The 23,845-nt window shown below is 40.0% G+C and overlaps 1 protein-coding gene across 1 annotated transcript; it reads left to right on the forward strand.

The window, feature by feature from the left end:
- Positions 1–4,052: 4,052 nt before the first annotated feature.
- Positions 4,053–9,799, forward strand: TMEM229A (transmembrane protein 229A). Its single transcript, XM_072964571.1, has one exon. It carries the CDS (start codon positions 4,180–4,182, stop codon positions 5,773–5,775), a length of 1,596 nt encoding a protein of 531 aa, XP_072820672.1. The 5' UTR covers positions 4,053–4,179; the 3' UTR covers positions 5,776–9,799.
- The last annotated feature ends 14,046 nt before the right edge of the window (positions 9,800–23,845 follow it).

Below are 23,845 nucleotides of genomic sequence, written 5' to 3' on the forward strand. Positions count from 1 at the left end.
AGTCATGGCTCTTGGGTTCTAACTGGTTTCCTGCTGGCTCTCAATTAGAAGAAGTCAAGTCTGTTTATGCTGCAGGCGGGCATAACCTCATCTTCCAGACCATCCCCTCTCTCCTCCACCTGTCTGCCGGGTGCCCCCACTTATCTAACTACCGATTACCTCTGCTGTTAATATGGCTGCTGCCTTTTACTGTTTTCTCTAACGTTACACTCATGCCTTACTCTGCTGAATTTTCCTTGAGCTGTTTCATCATGCTGGGTTCTCCATATCCCTGCCTTTTGTTCTTCTGGTATGTAAGGAAAGGTCTCTGACATTCTATAAGACTATAACCTTGAACGTTTGGCCACTATGCAACAATCCGCTAAAGATGATCACAGTCCTCCAAAGGATGCTTCTCCTAATTCTCAGATCTCTCCCTGGTCGCACTGACTCCCCTGGCTGTAGGAGTCGCACCCATTTAACCAGTCCAGTAAGGTCAGTGTTGGCTCCACATGAACTGTTACATCTCTACCAACCTGGTTACTCATACAGCTTCACAGCCCTGAGGTCAAAGAAGTCTGTGTTTCTATGGAAGAACAATGTTCCAAATATTCTTTGAATGGCTGCTTCCTAACCTAAGGAATCTCAAACTGATGTTATTTTATTGTAGATTCCTGTTTTCTGCTTTCAAACTCCCCTCATCCTCATGCCCAACAACTGCCCCAAAGTTGCCAGGTTTACAGACGTATCTTTACAACTTAATGGTTGCAGCAGCAAAGACCAACACAGAAGTGCTTTTAAGCAGGCTATAATCATAGAGATTCTGATACAAGGATTTTTAATTATAAAATCATCATGGATCATTAAAGCCATTCCACAGTTTTAAAAGTGAGAAGAATTTTTTTTTTTTTAGAAACACAGCAATGAAGCATTTCACAAAAGGAACAATGTGAAGATAAGGTACAAACAAAGACTAGCATCATTATTGGGCTAACTTTTCAGAATAATAGAAGATACTGATTTTTTTAAATGAGGCAACAAGTGAAAAGAATTAAAGGTAATTTATACAATATTTTTCTTGCACTTTGTCTCATGCCCTTTTAAAAACTTTTCCTTTTATCTCTTTTTTTTTTACTTTTTTTTTTAAAAAAGTATTTCACACTCTAAAACTAATATTAACTAAGGAGAGGCTACAATGAAAATACAAAAGAAACACGGAGAGAATAACAGGTAATAGGTGCATTTTCTTCTATGGTTTTATAACTGTTGATTTATATTTTTCATCACTTTTCCTAAGATAAATGGAAAGCAGATTTTAAAAGGGTCCTTGAAAAATAAGAAGACTTCTCCACAAATGATAAATGGTGGAGAAGGTGTGGAGAAAAGGGAACCCTCCTACACTGTTGGTGGGAATGCAGTTTGGTGCAGCCATTGTGGAAAACAGTGTGGAGATTCCTCAAAAGACAAAAAAAAGACTTACCATATGACCCAGTAATCTCACTCTTGGGCATATATCCAGAAGGAACCCTAATTCAAAAAGACACCTGCACCCCAATGTTTATACCAGCACTATTTACAATAGCCAAGACATGGAAACAACCCAAATATCCCTTGACAGACAACTGGATAAAGAAGTTGTGATATATTTATACAATGGAATACTATTCCACCATAAAAAAGAATAAAATAATGCCATTCGCAGCAACATGGATGGACCTGGAGGTTGTCATTCTAAGTGAAGCCAGAAAGAGAAGATCACTTTAAAAAAAATAGACAAAAATGAACTTATTTACAAAACAGAAACAGACTTGCAGACATAGAAAATAAACTTATGGTTACCAGGGGGGAAAGGGAGTGGGAAGGGATAAATTAGGAATTCAGGATTTGCATATATAAATTACTATATATAAAACAGATAAATAACAATTTTCTACTGTATAGCGCTGGGAAATATATTCACTATCTTAACGTAATCTATAATGAAAAACAACTTGAAAAGGAGTATATGTATGTGTATGACTGAAATATTATGCTGTACATCAGAAATTGATACAACATTGTAAAATGACTATACTTCAGTAAAAAAAATAAACATGTTTCATAGATATGTATGTATATAAATCTTATACATGTCCTATTATACTGATATATAATTTATACTCTGCTAGTACTATACTGATATAAATTGGATACATGTTCTGTTTACTGATATCATACTGATATAATAGAAATTGTTTAAATGTTGAGATTTAAAATATAGAACTAAAAGCTCTAATTTTTTGTTTAATTCAAAAGATTTTCCTATACTCCCTGAGATGAACTAGACTGGACCACAGAATTAGACGTTTCAAGGTCTTCTTGGCATCTTTTTAAAAAGTTAGAATAAATAGAAAGCTTGGGTCCTTGAAATTTAATTTTCTGTTTGAAAATAATTCAGATTTAATCTAGCAAGTCAGTGTATGCATGTTTTAATAACTATATTTATGCTATTATGATGAAGTATTTCCTTGCCTGAACAGCAATTATGGAGAAGGAAAGCATTTGTTTATTATTGGATAAATTGGGCCCAGAATTGAGTTTATTTAATAAAATAATAACTCAAAGAAACACTTTACTTGGTATGTACTACTAGCCAGTCATAATTATTAATAAGAATCAGAAGAAAGTAGGCTTTACACAGGTATAATAGATTGTTATATCAACTAGTTTATACACTTCTGAGAGTGTGCATTTTATAATGTCTTTTTCCAGTGTGTAGAGCATCTTGTATATGGTAGGTGCTCATGAAAATGTTTATATTATTATTTCTCTTCAGTGTACTTGATCAGGGTCTTGTGCAACTGACCTTGTCTGTTTTACAGCAGGGGTGGTGAGCCTGCTATCTGGTGCTTCTGTCCCTGGCATGAGAGCTTCCACAGATTGACTTTTGACCATTGTCAACAGAAATGTTCAAATAAACCACATGGTAGTGAACCTTTACAAAATAAGTAAATAAATCAGTCCTTTGGCCTTATACAAGAGTTGATATCACCTTAACTATTTTTTCTCCTCACCGTACTCTTATTTCTCTCTCTTACCTAATTCATCAACAATTTAGCAACCACAGATTGTAACATAAGGGATTGAAATGAGTAAAGGGGGTGAGTGGAGAGAAGGTTCCTTTAAAAATAGAGGAACTGCTTCAGAATATTTTCCCACAGGGGAAAAAAAAAATCCCCAGAAAGCTTTCCAACCAGGAAACATCTGAACCATCTGAACTTCTTACAAATTAACACTGTTATCTAGACTATCATATATGCCTAGACATGATTTGTGTGGTTTGGGGGAGGCAGGTGGCAGGGAGATGGGTGGAGGGGGAGCTCAGTATAATTTACTTCTAAGGTTCTCTCCAATTCTAAGCCTGATTCAAAATAGTTGAAAAATGTGGAGTCCAACACACCAAATTTCTGGATTCCCCCGCCCTCTCCACCTTAAAAAAAAAAAAAAAGGAAAGGAAAAGAAAAAGGAAAAACAAACAAACAAAAAATCCCCGCTCTCAATTTCACTCTCCATTTTTGGGATGACCTAGTTCTGCAAGGAGAAAAAGAGGCACTGGCGTGTACCAGTGTGAGCATAGGTATCATTCCTGATTTAAGACAGAGCAATGCCGGACCCAATCATTTCAGGACTTCTAGGGGACTTTGAATCTTTGTCCCTGGCCAGGATCAAACTAACCAAGGCAGACTGACTGGCCAGGGAGAGAGGCTGACAAAGTGGACCAGGCCCCACGGCAACATTTCAGGTGCAGTGGAACCCAAGGTCGGACCGGAGTGGAGTCTCGTATTTATTCTCAGTGACTGGGACACAGCTGGTTTTGAATAAGGACATTAAATATACAGTAGCATAGTTTGGTCTCGGGCCCGGCCTCTGGTCGGTGGCACTCTGCCCTTCGTCACCGCCAGCCAGGCCCTGGCCTTGGTTTCCTCTATAAAAGAGATGCCCACCAGCTCGCAGTCTCACACCTGTTAGGTGTTTCTTCACTCGGTGCCTCCGCCCCAGCAAACGACTCCCGCACGGAGAGCCGGGTGCAGAGAGGGGGACCGGGTCTGAGCAGCAGGGCCGGGCCTTCCCCAGCGGACCCTCGCCGGACTCAGCGCGGAGGGCTGGGGCGGGGAGGGGACGCTGCGAAGGCGGGAGAGGTCGAGACGCGCGGAGAGGGACATGGGGAGGGCGGGGGGAAGGGGCGCCGCTGCCAGCGTTACGCTTCCAGAGCCTGCAGCAGAGGCGGCGGGGCTGAGCCGCGGAGGAGATGGGGTTTGCACCAGCCTCTGCGTTTCTCCTCCCGGCCCCGGTGCCACCGCCCCTCGCCGGGCCGCGGTGCCGGATAGGCCGCGCAGTGTGAGCGCGGGCGCCGGCCCGCGGCACCTCGCCCCGGACTGGAGAAGAGGGCGCGGCGGGGCCGCGGCGGGGGGACTTCGCGATCCGGGCGGCCCGCCCGTCCCCCGATCAAACCAGCTCCGGCCGCCGCCGGGCCACGGCCGGGACGGAGCTCCCCGCGCGTCCCCCGGGGGCTGGCAGCGGCCGGGAGGCGGCGCGAGGCTCGGCCCCTTGGCCCCGAAGCTCCGCGCACCCGGGGGCGGCGGCGGCGGCGGCGGCGGCGGCGGCAGCGGCGCGAGCTCGGGCACCTCGGCAGCCTCCGAGCCGATGGCGGGCAGCGACGCGGACGGCGAGGGTCCGGCGAGGAGGGGCGGTGCGGCGCGGCATTCCGGGGCCCCCGGCGGACGGGGAGGCGAGGCTGCCGCCAGCCGCCTCGAGCCGCTGTCCACTGCTGAAACGCCGGCCGAGGGCGCCGCGCTGCCCGCCTGGATGCGCCTCTACTTCTACGGGATGCACGGGATCACCCTGGACGTGCTCCTGTCCTCGGCGTGGCGCTTCGTTCGCAGCCCGGACCTCCGGATGCTGGGCTTCTCCTCGCCCTACCGCTGCCTCCTGCACTCGCTCACCCACTTTGCCCTGGAGAAGGTCTACCTGCAGCAACAGCGCTGTCCCAGCGCCTTCGTCTTCAATTTCCTCCTCTACCCCTCGGCCCACGTGGGGCTGCAGACCCTAGCGGGCCAGGCGCTGCTGCTCAGCCTGGGCAGCCGGCCCGGGGGCGCAGCGGCGCCGGGAGCGCTGGACCTGGCGCTGCAGTATGTACTGGCGCTCTACCACTGCCAAGTGTTCCTGAAGCGCTTCCTGCGCTTGCGGTACCAGAGGCAGCAGCAGCAGCAACAGCCGCGGGGCGCGCCCCCCGCCCCGCCAGGCGCCCGGGCCCCCGCGGCAGGGGGTGGCCGCCGCCGCCGGCCTCGTGGGCCCAGGGGCGCCGGGGGAGCCCCCAGCCAGGGACTCCCGGACCTGATCCTCTTTCTTTTCTTTGGAATGCACGGCTTTTTGGATGAGATCTTCTTCACCTTCTTCTTTAACCTGCTGGGGCAGGGCGACGGGGCAACCAGCGGCCACACGTCGCTCTGGTCCTTCTTTATATACGGCAGCTGCAGTTTCGTGGTAGACAAGCTCTACCTCCACCTCCGCTACAGTCGGGGCTGGGGCACCTGGAAGCGAGTGCCCATCTACGTGATCTTCATCTACGCGTGGGAGTTACTGTGGGGTCTGGGACTCCGCACTTGGGGCGCCTGTTCCTGGGACTATTCTCACTATCCGCTCAATTTCATGGGCCTTATCACTCTGATGTATTTACCTGGTTGGATATTCCTTAGCGTGTACCAGGACCTACTTTCTAATGTATTGTGGCGGGTGCATTACGTACCAACTAACTAAGACCAAAAAAAAAAAAAAAAGAAAAAAGAAAAAAAAGAAAAAAAAGGCACTGGATTTCCCCAAAATGAATGCGTATTTCTACACATTTAAAACGGAGTAGTTTATGGGTTTTTTTTAAGTCTTTAAAGTTTTATATCTTTTACTAAACTTTTCCAACCTATTTTATTTGACATTTTAGTTTTGAAAACATTTGGAACTTATGCATACTACTACAATACTTTGAAATATCGCTAGATAACTCGAAGTACTTAACTCGTCAATATTTTAAAACCCTCAGTAGCCCAAATAGCAAAACCATCACCCCTTAACATCGGGAAACTGTAGTATTCACGTATTCACTTATTTGGACATAGTGGGGGTGATAATCATTAACTTTTGTTTTTAAGTGAGAAAGTTCAACTCAGAGACCAATGATTTTTACAAGATCTGGCAAAATTTTCCGATTTAATGATTTGTTTACTTTCTTTTTAATCCAATGTCATTTTAATTCCTTGCCATTTTTACCAATGCCTGCTGAAACTCAGTGTCTTGTTCTCCTAAAACTACAGTTAATATATAGCTCTTAAAGTGCCTCTGTCTAGCACACAAATGAAAAGAAACTGAAAAATTTGAAAACACATCATATGAGTCAATTTTTAGATAAGAAATCTTTTCTAGCAACTCAGACAGGTAACACTGTGTTAAGATATTTGCTCTTCATCCTGGAAATGACTTTCCAATGTGGGTTAGCCTTAACTGCCAAGTGTGTTCACTTTAATCAGATCCTGTGTTATCTTCGACTGTAAATTTTTGTTCCTGTGCAATAATATAAAATGTTTACCTTACATGTACAAGGGCCAAGCAAAATTAGACCACCCTCATAGCGTTCTAACTGTAAGGAGTCTTTTCTACAGTTCAAAAGTAGAAACAGTTTCATGGAATAAAATGAACTGGAATGTTCACCCCAATTGCATTAGCCCTAAATTGTTTTCTGGGAATACAGATAAATGTTTTCAGGCAATTTCTGCCATGGTTCACTTGTAAATAAACATTTTTCTGTTTCCTTTGGGACCACACAGAGTTCATGGGCCAAGCCCAATGTGTCAATGTGCATTATAAATCAAAGATAGCTTTTTGGTGACTCCTTATTAATGTCTGGAAGCTCCGAAGTTAAATGAGATCATGTAAACCATTTTAAGAAATCTTATGTCAAATCAATTAATAATGTGCTTTAAATTTGTTTGCTGTTTTTATTCTATTTAGAAAAAAACAAGTAGAACTGAGCATGGCTCATCCAAGGATGACTAATAACTTCTCAGTTTTCATTACAAAGATAATTAGGAAAATTTAGAGTGTATACAAATGAATACATATTCTTATTCAAATTATTAGCTGGTCTATGCTGTAAAAAGGGACTTATTTCTGTTTTCAAAAAATGTTTGCTATGGCAGTAAAAACGAACATGGATTTAGATTTAAGTCTAACATATGCCTAAGAGTGTTATATTATTTTAATCAGCTATCTGAGGTCATCAGCTAAATTATGCCATGCTGTATGATCAACTCCACCTGTGAAATAGAGCCTGTCAAACTGATGTTTTAGCCAGTCAAAGCTGAGTAGAAACTAAACGTTTGCAGAGAATACAAGAGTCACTTCATGACACTTGGTCACAGGTTTAAAAGACTTCTGAAAACCTGTGGAGAAAAAAGTGTCAGTATAGACACTAAAGTTAGTCAGATGCTGAACAAAATACTTGTAATTCAAATGTGTTATTGTCACACGTGCATGAATCTGAGTTAAGTGTGGCACTACTCCACGCCACACATTTCCGTCAAGACTTAACCAAATCCCTGGCTTCTGGAATACTCGCTGGATGTACACCCATCCTTCACATGCTGCTCCCCAGCCCTGCCTACCTACTTCCCAGCTTTCTCAGGGTCAGAAATCTGTCAGGAAGTAGGAACTCCTGCTATTTTGTTTGTGTTGCTTTTAATGTTAATCTTACTTAAAAGAGAGGTCAAGATTTTTCATTCGTTCAGTGCATTCAAGAAATAGTTATTGTGAACCCACTGTTTGTCAGGCACTTGCCTGGACCCTGCAGATACAGCAGTGACCCAACGCAGACAAAAATCCGTCCCCCATTCCAGTGCTTTAGTTTATATGAGATGATACTTATTTGCAGGGCTCCTGTAATAGGCTGTGAGACTGGTCATTGTGAGGGCTCTCGTCAGAACTCTCCCCAGAATGTCAATCCATCATCTCTAAAACAAAAGCCCAACTCTAAAACGAAAGTCCCTCTGCTAGTTCTATAAAGAGCTCGTTCATACGTATTCAGGAAATCATTATCCCATCTATTAACTCAGCACCTTTCTTTAGAGCTTCTCATTCTGTGTTTACTCAGCTTCTTAAAAGTAACATTTTGCTGCAACTTTGAACCCTTAAGGAAGAAGCAGGGATAGGAAAGAACCAGCAGATCAATCTTGTTACTCATTAACTGTTCAGATATAGAAATGATAACTATAAAAATAGTTAATATTTAAGCAGCACTTACTACCTACCAAGAACTGCTCTCGTATCATATATATATAATTTTAAGTAAATGTATGTACATATTCGCATATACCTTAAATGACTATATATTATATATATCTTAAGTATATCTGTATATAGTTTTAAATAATATATATATCTTAAGATTCATATATGACATATATAAAGATACATATCATATATGATATATATACCTCATGTGTGTATGTGTGTGTGTACATTTATATATACATATGTGCATACACACACACACATACACACACACAATTTACTTAAACCTCTGGCAACTCTCCTTTTTACATCAGGACAATGAAACTGAAGCCCAAAGAGGTTAAGTAACTGCCCAAGTCATACAGCTATTTAGACTAGAATCCAAGTACACTGGACTCCCGGGTCTGTTCTTAAGAGCAAGACTGTCATACCTCTATTTACTGACCACAGCGATTTTGAATCTTCTAGGGAGTTCACCTCATAACCTGTATTACTCTTCCTTTGTACTATCCCAGATGCGAGGGCAGCTTTATTAAAGCTAGACACTTTAAGCAAAGCCATTCTTTCATGTTGCCTTTTTATTCTCTGGAAAATAACAAAGGCGCTGATACAGGATGCAAAACTGACAATCAGCCCGCCTCTAATCCCCAGATGATAATCTTTGTATTCAAGCAGTGCTGTAAAATAGAGTTTCTCATTTGAAGTCCAATAATCTTGAGTATAAGAAGAATATATTGTAATGCAGGATACCTCCTATCACACGCTAGGAGAAACACCTGTAATTATTGCTACATATTTAATACAGCACTCAGAATGAGCTTCACCATAAGAGCTAAACAGCCGAAAAATTAAAAGGAAATTTTTTGCAGAGACATTTATTCTGAGTTTGATTAAACACCTTGCAGTCTAAAAACACCATGAGAGAAAAAGATAAATATGGTTTTCATTCCATGTTTAACTTATACAATACTGAAATTTCTTACTAGAAGTGCTTTAAATTTTAAACCAATTCTATTTGGGCTCTGAATCTAAACAGAAATACTACTTTTTAAGGTTTTCATGTTGACAATGAATATAGATGTTCCTGTGTTATATAAAGACTCCAATAAGATTGATAATCCATTTCAATATTTCACACATTTAACTGTATTTAACTTTGAATATTTTATTATGAATATTTGACATTTCATGTCAAACACAGCTTAGAAAAATATGACCTGTTCTTTGTTGCTTAAGAAGTATCTAATCCCTTTAAAAATAATAATAGTTTCTACTGTTTTGAATTAGTCTATGTTGGCATGATGGATCTGGCTCTATTTAAGAAGGATGGAGAAGAAGAAGAATTTTGGTTGACTGCTTTGGTTCTCTCTCCACTTCCAAAGCACATAAAAAATCAATATACTTGTATTGGAAGTTATACTCATGATACAGACTTGGAGTGATAAGTCATCATATTGTAATAGCTGAAAGCATTTTAATAAAATCAATGTTTGCTTATATTAAAAGGCATTAAAAACCCTTTACCTTTTAAATTAATTTTAAATATACTATCTCCAATACATTTTCCAACAGTGCTTAATGGAACTAAGATCCTTTACAGAGGAAGAGTAAGAAGAAACACCCTTCCCTCGCCTCCATCAAACACCTGCCTCAGTTTATGTGGAAGGGAAAGATGGCGGTAAAAGATGGTTCTGTTGTGTTTCCAATTTTCTTTCTCTTTCTGCTCTTAGACTTGGTACCAGAGGAACCAACAGAAACAGCAGTTGTCTGTGTGGACCTCTATTCATTAGAATTGGCCTCATTCTAATTTTTAACATGCAGACATGAAGCTGTCACACAGGCAATGACTAAAAGTCACTAGCAACCCAAATTGTAAATTAACCTATGATGTGTCTAGAGAAATTTTTCCTTAAGGATTTTTTCCCTAATATAAAGAGAATATAAATATTGAGAATTTCCCCTTAATATTTAAATTCTCTTTGCAGAAATAGTCAAACAAATTATCAGACAGCTGTAAAAAGAGCGAGAGAGAAAAAAAGAGGCCAGTCTTTGACATACAAAAAGGTTTAATTTTCATCGTAACTTCTTAACAATTCTGTTAGAATCCAAAAATCATATGGACCAATTTTCCCATTTAGAAGAAAATATATCTTTATCATAATTAAGAGTAATTAAGAATTGAAAGAAACCATCAAGATTAATAACATCCAGCCTTCCACCCAAGGCTAGATAGAATCTCTTACATCTCTGACAGATGGTTTCTCAGCTCAGCTTGGACTATTCAAGACAGTATTAATTGTGTTTTTCATGCAAAGACTACATGGGTGGAAAGCTGTCCAAGCTGAGCTGATGAACCCTACTGTCTATTTGTGAAGGAAGAAGGCTTCTCAGAGCCTCTAGGAGCTAATACATACCGTTCAGCCTGCTTGTGTGTTGCAATGAAACATCTTTAAGACATTCTTTTTTCTTTATTTAAAAGACAAAAAATTCAGCATTTTATTATTTTACCATGATACTTATGGTCTACTTATCTTATCTTTTCAAGTGATGCTTCATTCACTGAGCCTAAGCAACAAGGCTTTGAGAGCTTTGAGGATAAGTAAAATTAATTCAGAAAAAAAAATTAGCTGCAAGCATAGGAGTAAAAGATTAAATAGTAGGAACCCTACTTGGGTCATTGGAATCTCAACCTGGTTCAACCTAGGAAAGTCTTTTGGCTGATGCTCAGATATACCTACGGGATACAGCTGGGGGAGTTTCCTGGTAGCTTCCCTGGCAGACCTAAACAGCTTCATCAAGGAGGGGATTGAAAAGACACAAGTGTCACAGAAACTTAGGCAGAAAGGACAAAAGATGCCACAGATCAACTCTCCCATCCAAAAAACATTTATAATATTAAGCAGAGTTCTAGCCCCACTTGTGATGGGTTTCCAGCAAATATTTATATTACATACAAGATATTTTATTAACATATTATTTATATCCATGTTGAAAATAAAAGTAGTCTCAAAGGATCTCAGATTAGGAACTTTAAATATTTGAAAATAATATTGAGAGGAACATGCAGGAAGTTTATATCATATTTTGATTACCCACTAACTTTTAGGAACAAAAACTAAATTAAACATGCTCTTGTACATTTCTGAAGAACTATTTTAGTCTTAACTTTTTATTAGAAACAATGAATGGACAGGAAGAAAAAATAAATAAAAGAGTTCCCCGGAGTACATCAGAACAAGCACTCAGATTCCAAGTACTTAAAAGCAAGTTTAACAAAATGTATCATTGTACTTACTTGTAATGATGATATTTTCAGCAAACAAAACAAACAGAAACAAAGGAGTAATAAAGGCAGAAACAGAAACAGTGAACGAGATAGTGTTCAGTAGACTCAGAAAGCCCTTGCCTTATTTTTCTTTTCTTTGGCTACAATAATTCATTTATAAATATTATTCTAGGATTTTGTACCATGTAAGATTTGAATTACAAAGAAATTTTATGTTCAGAAATACTGCATACCCTAAGTTTGGTTGAATACCAAAATGTCCACTTGATTGTACTAATATTTATTCAATGAAATTTCTGAGTTTATTGTTTGTGAAATGATGTTATTGGACATGTTCTAAAGTTTTAATAATGTATCACTGATGTGCTTACCCAATGCACAGGTAAAGAGTCAACGATTTATTAAAATCTAAAATCATGGAACCTGAGAGCTTGAGGAGATATAATGTCATCTAATTCAACTCCCAGCAGAAAGAACAAGACCTAGATCATTTTTGACAGGTGTCCATTCACCCTTGTCTTGCTCACTTCTGGTGACAGAAATTTTTGTACTTATTCAGATCCCCCAGGGCCAACTCGTTTCTTTGTTCTATACCTCGGTTGCTAGAAAGTTCTTAACAGTTAAGACCACATCTGTAACTTTCACTTATTTTTCCAAGTGTTTCATTGATAGACAAACAGAACATCAAAGGTTTGAAGAAAGTTTTCAAGTGTATCTTAATTGTCTTACTCCAGGCTAAACAGCCAAGATCTTTCAGCAGCATATCATAAAGTATACAGCAGTAAAACGATTACGTACTTGATCTAGACACTTTATTTCTGCAAATGCAGGGCAACATTAAGGTGCTCAAAAAAAATTTTTTTTTTCGGTGAACTTACATGACATAATTCAATAGTGAAAACAGGAATTAGAAATGCTGCCAGGTGGCAACATGTGATTTCAACAAGACATTTATTGATGGAATGTAAATAAGACCTACCATGTACCTAGAAAAAAGGTAGAAATTGCTTAATTTTCTCATATTCGTCCCTCCTCTGCTCAGCAATTTCTTTTGCTACGTACAGAACTCAGGTAATCCTCTAAGAGTTCAGCCAATATAGGATTTTTTTTAAATTTGTAGGCTATTTAGAGAACTTAATTACCCTTTAAAACATTATTTCTGAAATACCCATTTTTAAAAAACTGACATGCGCATGAACTGGCTGGCAGTGCAAGTTTTACGATATGACACTCTCCGGTTCACAGCTCACTGGTGCCTGTTGATTTTTATCACTGTTTTTGCTGATGACCTTCTGGGACTGGGAAACTTTTGAACAGAAAAATGAAAATACAATTCAAACTTAGCCAGACTTAGAAAATCGCCGCTCCTGGCAGACGGTAAATATTTATGTTTTATTATCAATGAATCTGATTCACTTCTTGCTATATTTTCAACCCCAAATATTACTGGCAGGTAGTATTAGTCGGGGTTCTCTGGAGAAACAGAACCAATAGGATGTAAACAGATAATTAGATTTACTGTCAGAATTTGGCTCACACAATTACAGAAGCTGGTAAGTCCTACGATCTACAGGGTGAGTCTGCAAGCTGGCGGCCCAGGGGAGCCAATGGTGTAGTTACAATCCGAAGACCAGCAGGCGCAAGACCCAGGAAGAGCCCATGTTTCAGTTCAAATCTCAGGACAGGTGAAAACCAATGTCCCAGCTTGAACAGAAGGAATTTCCTCCTATTCAGAGGTCAGTCTTTTCATTCTATTCAGGCCTTCCAACTGACTGGATGAGGCCCAGCCACATTAGGAAAGACAATCTACTTTACTCCATCTATTGATTAAAAGATTAAATTCATCCAAAAAACACCTTCACCAAAGTACTCAGAGTAATGACTGACCAAATATCTGGGCACCCTGTGGCCCAGACAAGTTGATACATAAAATTAATCATCATGTAGATCAAAGCATTTGAACCAAAGGAGTAAAAATGAATGTAAGGAAAGTTGAGAAGAGTTCATTTATTCCTCTATTCAATAAATATGTAAATGTGTACTGTGTGTTAAAAGTAAATAAGAGGAGGGAGGGTAAATCTCGGTGGTAGAGTGTATGTTTAGTGTGCACGAGGTCCTGGGTTCAATCCCCAGTACCTCCATTTTGAAAAAAGTAAATAAGACATAGACAATTATTTTTGCATAGAGCAGAGGATACAGATTTTAAAACAAAAGCATGTTACAGAAAGATGCTTTTGGAGGAAATAATGATTCAGCCTCTTATACTGGAGAGCGTGTTGGGGAGGTTCTGATGGAAGGTCCAGCAGGCTCAAAGTCCTTGCAAGAGTACATAGCAGACCACTGAGTAACTCAGAACCCATTGTGCCTGGTTTAAGAGGGTGGTGGAGGGATGACTGAGACCTGAGTGAGAAGTGACAACTTAAAAACAGAATTAATGACCAACAGGCAAGGGGCAGGTCTTGAAATTTTATGGGCACATTAGAGTTTGAGGGGCCATTTCCTAAGGATGTTGACAAGTTACCTAGGGGACTTAAGCAGGGAAAGAACTTGCATTTAAAAACAAAAACAAAAACAAAAACATAAACAAAACAAAAAACTGGGATCAGAGAGGATAAGATTAGAGGTAGAGAAAGGCCAGTTATGAGGCTGTTATACAAAAGGTGAAAGATGATGGAGAGCTGGACCGGGACTATGACAGTGGAAATGGACTAAAATACAGATTGAGAGAAATTTAAAAGTCAGAATAGACAGTGTGTAGCGATAGGATGGTTGTGCATGTTGAGAGAGAGAAGTAGATGCAATTGGCCAAGTGCATACAGACTTAGAGCCTTGAGAACCTCCTAAAGTAAGTAAAAAGAGGAAGCCTGCAAGAGATCTGGGAATAAATGGTCAGATAGGCAGGAGATCCTGAGAATGCCATATCACCAATAACAGTAGAAAGGAGGAGGAGGAGATGTTCAGTATCAACTGCAAAATTAATAAACAGAAACCTCAACTAAATAGAGGTGCGAGACCAGAAGGAGGAGCTCCCATGCCTAGCAACAAAAGCAGAGCTCAACTGGAAGAAGAAACAGCCCTCTTCCTTCCTGGCAAGAACTCAGCCAATGAAAAGCCATGGACTCTTTGTTTACTGTTTCCCTCCCAACTTCCTTTTCCCCTTTGTGAAAGTACTTTCCTTCTCTTGACAGGTGGGGACTTGGATGTGGCTTGCCATGGTTGCAGACCCTGAATTGTGCTCCTCTGCTGATCCTGAAAATTCCATCTTTGCTGGGGAAATACCTGGCAGTCTTTTTGTGTTAGGTTGACGCTTCAAACTCAGCTAAAAGTAAAGTATATTTAAGAACAGAAATTAATGACCACTGTATTTCAGGAGATTCAGGAAGGGGGAGTATTGGCACAGGCGAGAGGATGCTAGATTAAGGTTGCTATTTACTTTCCAAGCATGACATGTGTCTGTTCATTTAATTCTCACAGCAACCTGAAGAGGTAGACACTATTATTGTCTCTGTTTTTACATATGCTATGACTACCACATGGGAGAGTTAACCATCTGGCCCAAGGCTGTAAGTGACAGAGTCAAGATTTGGACTCAGGCAGTCTGGATCCCAACCTGCATTCTCTAAACACCTACACAGAAAGGTGGAAGAAAAGGGAAAGGGTAGGGAGGGGGAAAATCCCTGGGATTGGCATTGCACTGGGTTTGCATGCTGCCCAATATATGCAATCCAATAAAGAACCCAGAGTTTGAAGTCAGCTCTACTCAAAGAGAATTTAAATCCATATGTAATGAGCACTGGTAGTATAGCGGTGAGCATAGCTGCCTTTCAGATGTAATGACTAACTTTTATATTTTTGAATCAATCATTCATTCATTCAAGAAAGATTTCTAGAGCACCTGCTAGTTAATAGGCACTGAGAATGCTGTGGGATTAAAGATGAGCAAGTCTGACACGAGCTCTACCCTTGATCCCCTACTAATTGTATCCATCAGCTCAGGGGGGCTGCTGATAACACAGGCTGGGTGTCTGAAGCAACAGAAATTTACTTTCTCACTTCTGGAGGCTAGAAGTCTGAGACCAAAGTTTGGCGGGATTCTTTTTTGTTGAGAGCTCTCTTCCTGGCTTGCAGATGGCTGCCTTCTCGCTGTGTCCTCACATGGTATACAGAGAGAAAACTGGTGTTTCTTCTTATAAGGACGCTAATGCTACCAGTTGGGGCCCTTCCCTTATGACCTCATTTAACCTTAATTACCTCTGTGATGGGTGTATCCCCAAATACAATCATATTGTGGGGGTTAGAGTTTCAACATATGAATCTGATGGGGGGGGGACACAATTCAGTACAAAGCACTTATTCCCTTTTAATTCCCACAATGACCCTGCATGGTTATTATTATTACTATTATTATTGTTGTCATTATTATTATTACTACTATTATCATCTATAGCTTATAGATGAGGTTATTGAAACTTATCTGCCACACAGCCAATAAGGCACAGGAATGAGACTCTATTTCAGCATTCTTTTTAGGCCACATTATCTGTCTCTCGGAAAGTTCAGGGCTGTATCATTTAGACAGGGGAGAAGAACCCAAAGAAAGAGAAAAGGAACATCCTCTTAGTTTTCTCTTTCTAATGTTATATGATAGAGTTATTTTTCTTATTCTCTCTAGGGTCAAGTTCTATTTTGTCCATCCCTAATTTTAACCTTTCTTAGTCTTTGTACACTGATTTCTAAGTGAGCCCATCTTCATTTTCATTTTTTTCTTCAAAGTTAATTTGTTCCTCAGAAAATCAGCTCTCTGGAAACCTCTGGTCGCAGACACTGTGTCTCCAGGACTTTCTAAGAGCTGAGACAGAGGCCTTAGAGGGCAGCTACACTCAGTGCCAGTTCACTTAATTTCATACAACAGAGTTCTGAGACTAGCATTTAAAATATTTGACCGGGATATTCAAGAGGACAAAATCAATTTTCCATGTATCATATCTATCATTAGGTAACCACATTTCCATTAAGTGTATAGGGTGTTTATTTCTGTTTCAGAAACATGATTCCTGATATTATGTCTGGATGGTCTATAAATAACTACAAATACGCTTATCGATGTGATGTTCTGCTTTTGGTGGTGTAAAATAGAAAACATAGATAACAAGGTACTGAGTTTTCTTTGCCAAAGGAAAAAAAAATTTTTTAATCCAGAAGATTGCATATTACTTTGGAAGCTGCATGCAAATCAAGTAAATTAGACAATATCAAAAGGAAACGGTGGCCTCCTAAGAACTCCTCTTGTGGGTTAAATATGCAGTGTATTCCTTCTTCAACTGAAAGCACAGCACAGTATTTATCCTCCGGTCTCCCCTGGTGTCAGAAATCATCAGGCTTCCAAAAGCACTAAAAATAGTCTGAGTGAAAATCTCTTGCTGAAGCAGCTAGATGAACTATTTGAGGTTTAATAAATTCCACATTTCTAAAGTTAACCACACAAATTCTATCACTGGGGTGATATAGTTATTTTCATGGTAAGAAATTCTGTTGGGGTCACTTGCTGCCCCCAAATAGTTGAAGGAGGTTGATGAAAAGCTTCTCAGAACGGAAAAGGTCAGTGACTGGAGTTAGCTATTCAAAATGGCCTGTCTATAAAACCACTTTCTTTTCCAGTACCAAACTTTCTTGAAGAGGCCCATTCACCAAAGTAGTTAAATTGTTGATAAATATTTTAATAATCAACTTTACTCTATACCAGTGCTGTCCCCTAGAACATTCTGTAGTGAGAAGTGTTCTATATCTGCACTGACCAACAGGATAGTCACTACTGAACAGCTTGACTTTAGCTAATTCACCCAGAGAGTGAAATTTTAAATTATATTTAAATTTAACTAATTTAGATTAAATAGACACATGGGGCTAGTGGCTACTCTATTGAGTGACAGAGCTCTAACCACATATATTAGTTTTCTAGTGCTTTCATTAGAAAGTACCATAAATTGGGTGGCTTGAAACAACAGAAGTGTATGTCTCACAGTTCTGGCGGCTAGATGTCTGACATCAAGGTGTCTGCAGTGCTCCCTCGGAAACCTGTGGGAGGCAGTGGTAAATTCTTTCTTGCCTCTTCTAGCTTCTGGTGTTTGCCAGCAATCTTTGGCATTCCTTGGTTTGTAGAGGCACCACTCCAATCTCTGCCTCTGTCATCATCTGGTTATCCTTTTCTGCCTCTGTGTCCAAAGTTCCTTCTTCTCATAAGCAACATCAATCATACTGGATTAGAAGACCCCCCAAACTCCAGCAGGACTTCAAACTATTTACATCTGAAAGGTCACATTCTGAAATACTTGGTGTTGGGACTTCCATGTATTTGGGGTTAGGGAGCATAAGTCAACCCATAAAACCGTATTTTTAAAAAAATTAACAACTGAGAAAAATATTTTCTTAAGCTATTATCATAATTAAGGTTACTGGAGGGCTGTCATTTTCAATTGGGTCTATGATCTCCCTATTGGCTCTATTTTAATTTATGTTCAGAATATTTCAGTTGAGTTCAACTGCTTTCAATTGAAACAAAACTAAATTTTAATTCAGGAAAAAAAGTCCCAGAACAAATGATGCTTTAAATATACCAGAATAGCTCAAATTATTAGAGAAATTGTTTTGATACATAAGATTGCTTTTAACTTTCTAAATTTTTAAGTTGAGAACTAATTTATGTAATTATTCTTCTTTTGAGTCCCCTTAACCTGTTGCTCTTTTTTCCCCTAAATCAGCACTTGAGAATAAAAAATTTCAAGAACAAATAAGTTTGAGAAAATCTGATTTAAACAACAGGAATTTTTTCTTTACTGTAGAACTTGTCAGAGATTTTATTAGCTGATATTGGTCATGAGCATCTAAGAACTTGATATAGAATGCAGTGTTTCCCAAATTTTTTGAGTACAGAACAGATTTCTTGAGTTGTGTTTGTGCTGCCTTGTGTTTGGGGCTCTCACAAAATGCACTTGGGAAAAACATTACCTTAAATGTATTAACCAACATTCAGCTCATCCTATTATTCACCCTAATCTTACTGCTGGTAACTCTATAACAAAAGCATTCCTTCTGCCCAGGATTTACATTTATTCAAAGAGTCAAAATTTAAGAGTAATTTGGGTTCTTCCTTCTTGCATACCTTATAGGCAGTCAATAATCAAGTCTTGAAGATTTCTCAAAAAACTAAGAACAGATTTACCATGGGATCCAGCAATCCCAATCCTCAGCATATATCCAGAGGGAACTCTAAATCAAAAAGGTACACACACCCTAGTGTTCATGGCAGCACTATTTACAATAGCCAAGACATGGAAACAACCCAAATGTCCATTGACAGATGAGTGGATAAAGAAGTCGTGGTATATTTATACAATGGAATGCTACTCAGCCATAAAAAAAGGATAAAATAATGCCATTTGCAACAACATGCATAGACCTAGAGGTCATCACTCTAAGTGAAGTAAGCCAGAAAGAGAAAGAAAAATACCATATGATAGCACTTATATGTGGAATCTAAAAAAAAAAGACACAAATGAACTTATTCACAAAACAGAACAGACTCACAGACATAGAGAAAAAAACTTACAGTTACTAGGGGAGAAAGAGGGTGGGATGGGATAAGTTGGGAGTTCGAGATTTGCAGATACTAACTACTCTATATAAAAAAGATAAACAACAGATTTCTCCTGTTAGCACAGGGAACTATATTTAATATCTTATAGTAACATATAATAAAAAGCACATGAAAACAAATATACATATATGTATATTTATGACTGAAACTTTATGCTATACACCAAAAATTGACATGACATTGTAAACTGACTATATTTCAATAGAAAAAAGTATAGCTAATACTCCCAAAAAATAATAATCAAGTCTTATCACATCTCCTTTAAAATTATAATTTATTTTCTTCTCTTTCTGTTTCCTTGGCCTCCAGAGGAAATAGAACTCTAATGTGACAGTCTCATATTTTTTCCCCCTAACTGGAATTTCTATAGAATTCAATCTATCTGAACTAACCTTCCTTAAATACAAATGTCATTACATTGAAGGAGAAATTAAAACAGTATTTTTGAGAAGGAAAAGCCGGGCTGGGCCTACTTGTAAATCTAAGGTTAACAAGTGTCAGTTTACTGATCTGAGTCCTGCTGGCCCTACTCGTAAATCTAAGTTTAACAAGTGGTTTACTGATCTGAGTTCTGTTGGGCAGGGCTAACCTGTAAATCTGAGTTTAATTAGTGTCAATAACTGATCTGTTTTTATTAGGTAAGTTCTGGTTTACTGATTCCCTGCTTCCCTTTTGTGATACTGCTGAACTGTTCGCGCCTTATTGGCCAATATACCCCAAGCTTGTAATCTACCCTATAAAACCTCACGCACACATCTTAGAGGTGCTCAGAGCCCAGGAGCGATAGCCCCTCTGAGCCCGTTGGCGTCAAAAATCTGAGTACTCCAACCCTCCAAGTGGTGCTTGTTTCTTGGCTGGCCTGTCGTTTCTGTAACAGTTTATTAAACTTTATCTCATGGGAAAACAGTTAGCTACTATTAACCAAATGTTCTTTGAATGCCTAAGATTATCAGTTGTTGCTCCATCAGCGCTTGGTTCATCCCGGAGCTACAGTAGAAGAAAGGCAGCCTAATGCCTTGGCTTGGAATCAGGCACTTCCCAGGAAAGCCCTGAGAGGTCCAAATCGATTTCTTTCTCTGCTTTTGACTTTTCTTTCCCAGGACAATCAGTGGTCACCATCTAAAACTATGGATACACCATTTCTTCTCATGTCCCTTTCCTCTTTTAAATACCAGGCCTCCTTTGAAGCTGGCATTATGTGGCAACCAACGGAATCACTGTGCTGTATATCTGAAACGAACACACTATTGTAAACCAACTATACTTCAACAACAAAAAAGAGAGAAATCTCCACCTGTAAGGGTGTCTCCCTACCAGTACCAGGAAGAATATGTAACACTTTCTTTAGGAACTTGAAACAATGCAGAAGGAAATGACTTAAATTTGCATAACAATCTTACCCTTCTTTATGGTACTTTTCCTGGTAACCTCCCATAACAGACTTCCCCCACCAACCTCTTCTGTCTTTAGCTGAAGATGGTATTTAAGGTGGTGGGTGGCTTCCACATTTTTGGTGAGGTATTCAGTCTTTCTGGGTCTCCCCAATGTATACAGGAGGTAGATGTGTTTGTTTTCTGTTTTGTTTTGTTTTGTTTTGCTTTGCTTGTTTTATGGAGCTACTGGGGATTGAACCCACGACCTTGTGCATGCTAAGCATGTCCACCACTGAGCTATACCCACTGCCAACGTATACTTGTTATTAAGCTTTCTTTTTCTCCTTTTGCTCTGTCTTTTGTCAATTTGATTATTAGATCAGCCATAGAACCTAATAGACAAGAAGAAAGAAAATTTTTCTTCCCTAACACAAAAATTGCGCTACACCTAAAGTAAAAGGAAGGAGTGAGGGGAACCTCATGGCCCTATATTTACATTTACCCTCAGGTTTCTCATCTTTTTCACTTTTGATATTTGGGGCCACATAAGTCTGTTGTGGGAGGTTCCCCTGTGCATTGTAGGAGGTTTACCATCACTAGTCGCTACCTATTGGAAGCCAGCAGGACCCTCCCCAGTTGAAAATCACTGATCTGCACTAAGTGATGTCTAAAACTGCTGAGGTTTTTAGAATGTAAAAGTGTGTTTCAATTGCTGATTTTGCACCATCTGTCCCTCATTTGGAAAGTCCGTTCTCTCTAAATAATGCACTGTCCTGAAGCCTGCAGCACAAGAGATGTCCATGTTCAAGCACTCTCTGTAAAACTTAGACTCACTAATCATTCATTCAGGCTAACAACTGTCACATTAATAATAATACAATGACATCTGTTTCCTAGGGCCGCTGTAATAAATTACCATAAACTTGGTGGCTTAAAACAGCAGAAATGTGTTCTTGTAAAGAAGTGACCAGAGCAGAAAGCTTTTATACCTTTAAGATAAAGAAATCATAAATTTGTGAAGAACTGACAAGACAAAGAGGTTTGGACCTCGTGCATGCTAAGCATATGCTCTTCCACTTGAGCTATACTCTCCCCCACTCTTAAGTAACTAATTCAAAATAATACGCCATTTTGGGGTGGCCTGTCCTGAGCCCCAACAACCTGCAGTCTCTACTTTCTCCCTGCTCATTCTCTCTTGGACCCACTCTAACTAGGTTTTGTCTCCATCACTCATGGAAATTGCTCTTGTCAAGGTCACCAATAACCTCCAAGTTGCCAAGTTGGTGGCCATCAGCCTCATCTCCCCTGACCTCCTGCAGCAGGGGTGGTGGCACCCGCCCTGTGCCCTCCCCATTCCTCCTCTGTGCAGGTTTGCAAAAGCACATACTTCACTCTAAGAGTGAATCCTACATCTTTCTCCAACATATCTTTAGCAAAGCTCCTGAGGTATTTTTCATTTATAGCACACATATAACTCCTTCATTTAAAAATTTCCAATGTCTCCCGATTTCCTTTGGTTCACCTAAAAATTCCTTGTTCAAGAGCTTTTCCACATGGAGGGACAGACCATGGAGCTAGTGTCTAAACTTTTGCTTCCTTAAAAGTCTAGTCTGAAGAGAAAAAGACCAGGTGTGGGCACAGGAATTCCTTCTTCAGCCTTTCCAAGGCCAGTGTTCCTAATTCCAGCTTCCTGTCTAAACTCCCAGTCTCTTCCTCAGAGACTGACACTGAGAATATTCACTGCTATGTAAGAAATTAATAAAAACCTCAATTTAGTACAGTCATGAGACCAGAAGGGGGAGCTCTCACACCCTGTGACATGGTGGAGCCCAACAGAAAGAAAGACTCCTCTCCTGGCAAGAGCTCAGCCAATGAGACCATCACAACTCAGGCAATGAGCGTTGGTGGTATAGCAGTGAGCATAGCTGCCTACCACAACTCAGCCAATGAAAAGCCACAGACTCATCATTTACTAGAGCCCTCCTAACTTCCTTTTCCCCCCTATTAGAGTTCTTTCCATTTATGCTGGGGACTTACACATGGCTCACCATGGCTGCAGACCTCAAACTGCAATTACAATTCTCTGCGGATTCCGATTAAACCCATTTTTGCTGGATAAATAACTGGCAGTCAATTTATTTTACATCAACACCTTCATTGGGAGACTGTCTCCTAAGCATGGGCGTGTGACTTTCCACCATGCCTTCAGCAGGGCGTCCAGGTCAGAACAGAGACAGACTAGGGCAGCTATTGAAAAACAAGCACTGTAATCAAATCCTGGGTTCAAATCCTCACTCTGACAATTACCAGCGAGGTGATTTTAAGCAGGTTAGTAAACCACTCTGTGCTTCCATGTTCTCCTTTGTAAGACAGGGACAATAACAGTACTTATCTCATGAGGTCAATGTAAGGATGAAGTGAGACAATAGATGTCAAACCCTGGAAACAGTGCTCAGGACATACACAGGTAATCAGGAGAAATGTCCTCTTGCAAGAAACTCATTATCGAAGACCCACTCAGAATATTACTTGTTAAGCCGAAAAGGAAGATGGAATCAGAGCATGGTAGAACCTTGGTGAAGCAATCCCTACATTGCTCTGCCAATGCTCATTTAAGAGTGATGGTTTCCAGTCCCTTCATGGCAAGTCCCCTTGCCTTATCCCCATTTAGAATTCAAAGCTATTGACCTTCCCTCCTTTACCAGGATCCTTTGAAGTGCAAGTTTTACTCTAATCTTTAGTGGAGCCTCAGGGCCTCAGTAATTCATCAGTTCTTTTTGTTGTTTCTGATCAAACAGAATTTTTGGAGAAGGCAAAATCCCTCCTGTCAAACAGTAAACAAAGAAACTCTCATAATAGCCCAGTGTTCTCACATGGCCTCCAGCCTTAGGTGTCCTGGAATGCTCCTGATCTGTAGAAAGGCACTACACTGTCTTGAATGTGGAAAGGGGGCAATATAGTGAAAGGACAGGTTTGGTTGCTAAATATATCTGTGCCTTATAAAGTCATGATTATACCGATTATGTATTTAAAAGTGCTTTAACAGTATAGGTTGGTAGAGAGGTCAGCAATTTTTTTTTTTTCTGCCCGAGGCTAGATAGTAAGCATTTTAGGTCTTTTGGATGCAGTAAGTTTATAGTCTTTGTCTCAACTACTCAGCTCTGCCAGCGTAGGGGAAAGCAGCCACAGGCAATAAAATTAAATCATCTGACTTAAGTAAACTATTATCAAAACTAA

This window comes from Vicugna pacos, chromosome 7 (genome assembly GCF_048564905.1).
Source record: "Vicugna pacos chromosome 7, VicPac4, whole genome shotgun sequence".
Taxonomy (NCBI): domain Eukaryota; kingdom Metazoa; phylum Chordata; class Mammalia; order Artiodactyla; family Camelidae; genus Vicugna; species Vicugna pacos.

Coding starts and splice junctions, on each gene's coding strand:
- TMEM229A (XM_072964571.1), top strand. CDS start 4,180: ATGGGGAGGGCGGGGGGAAGGGGCGCCGCTGCCAGCGTTACGCTTCCA.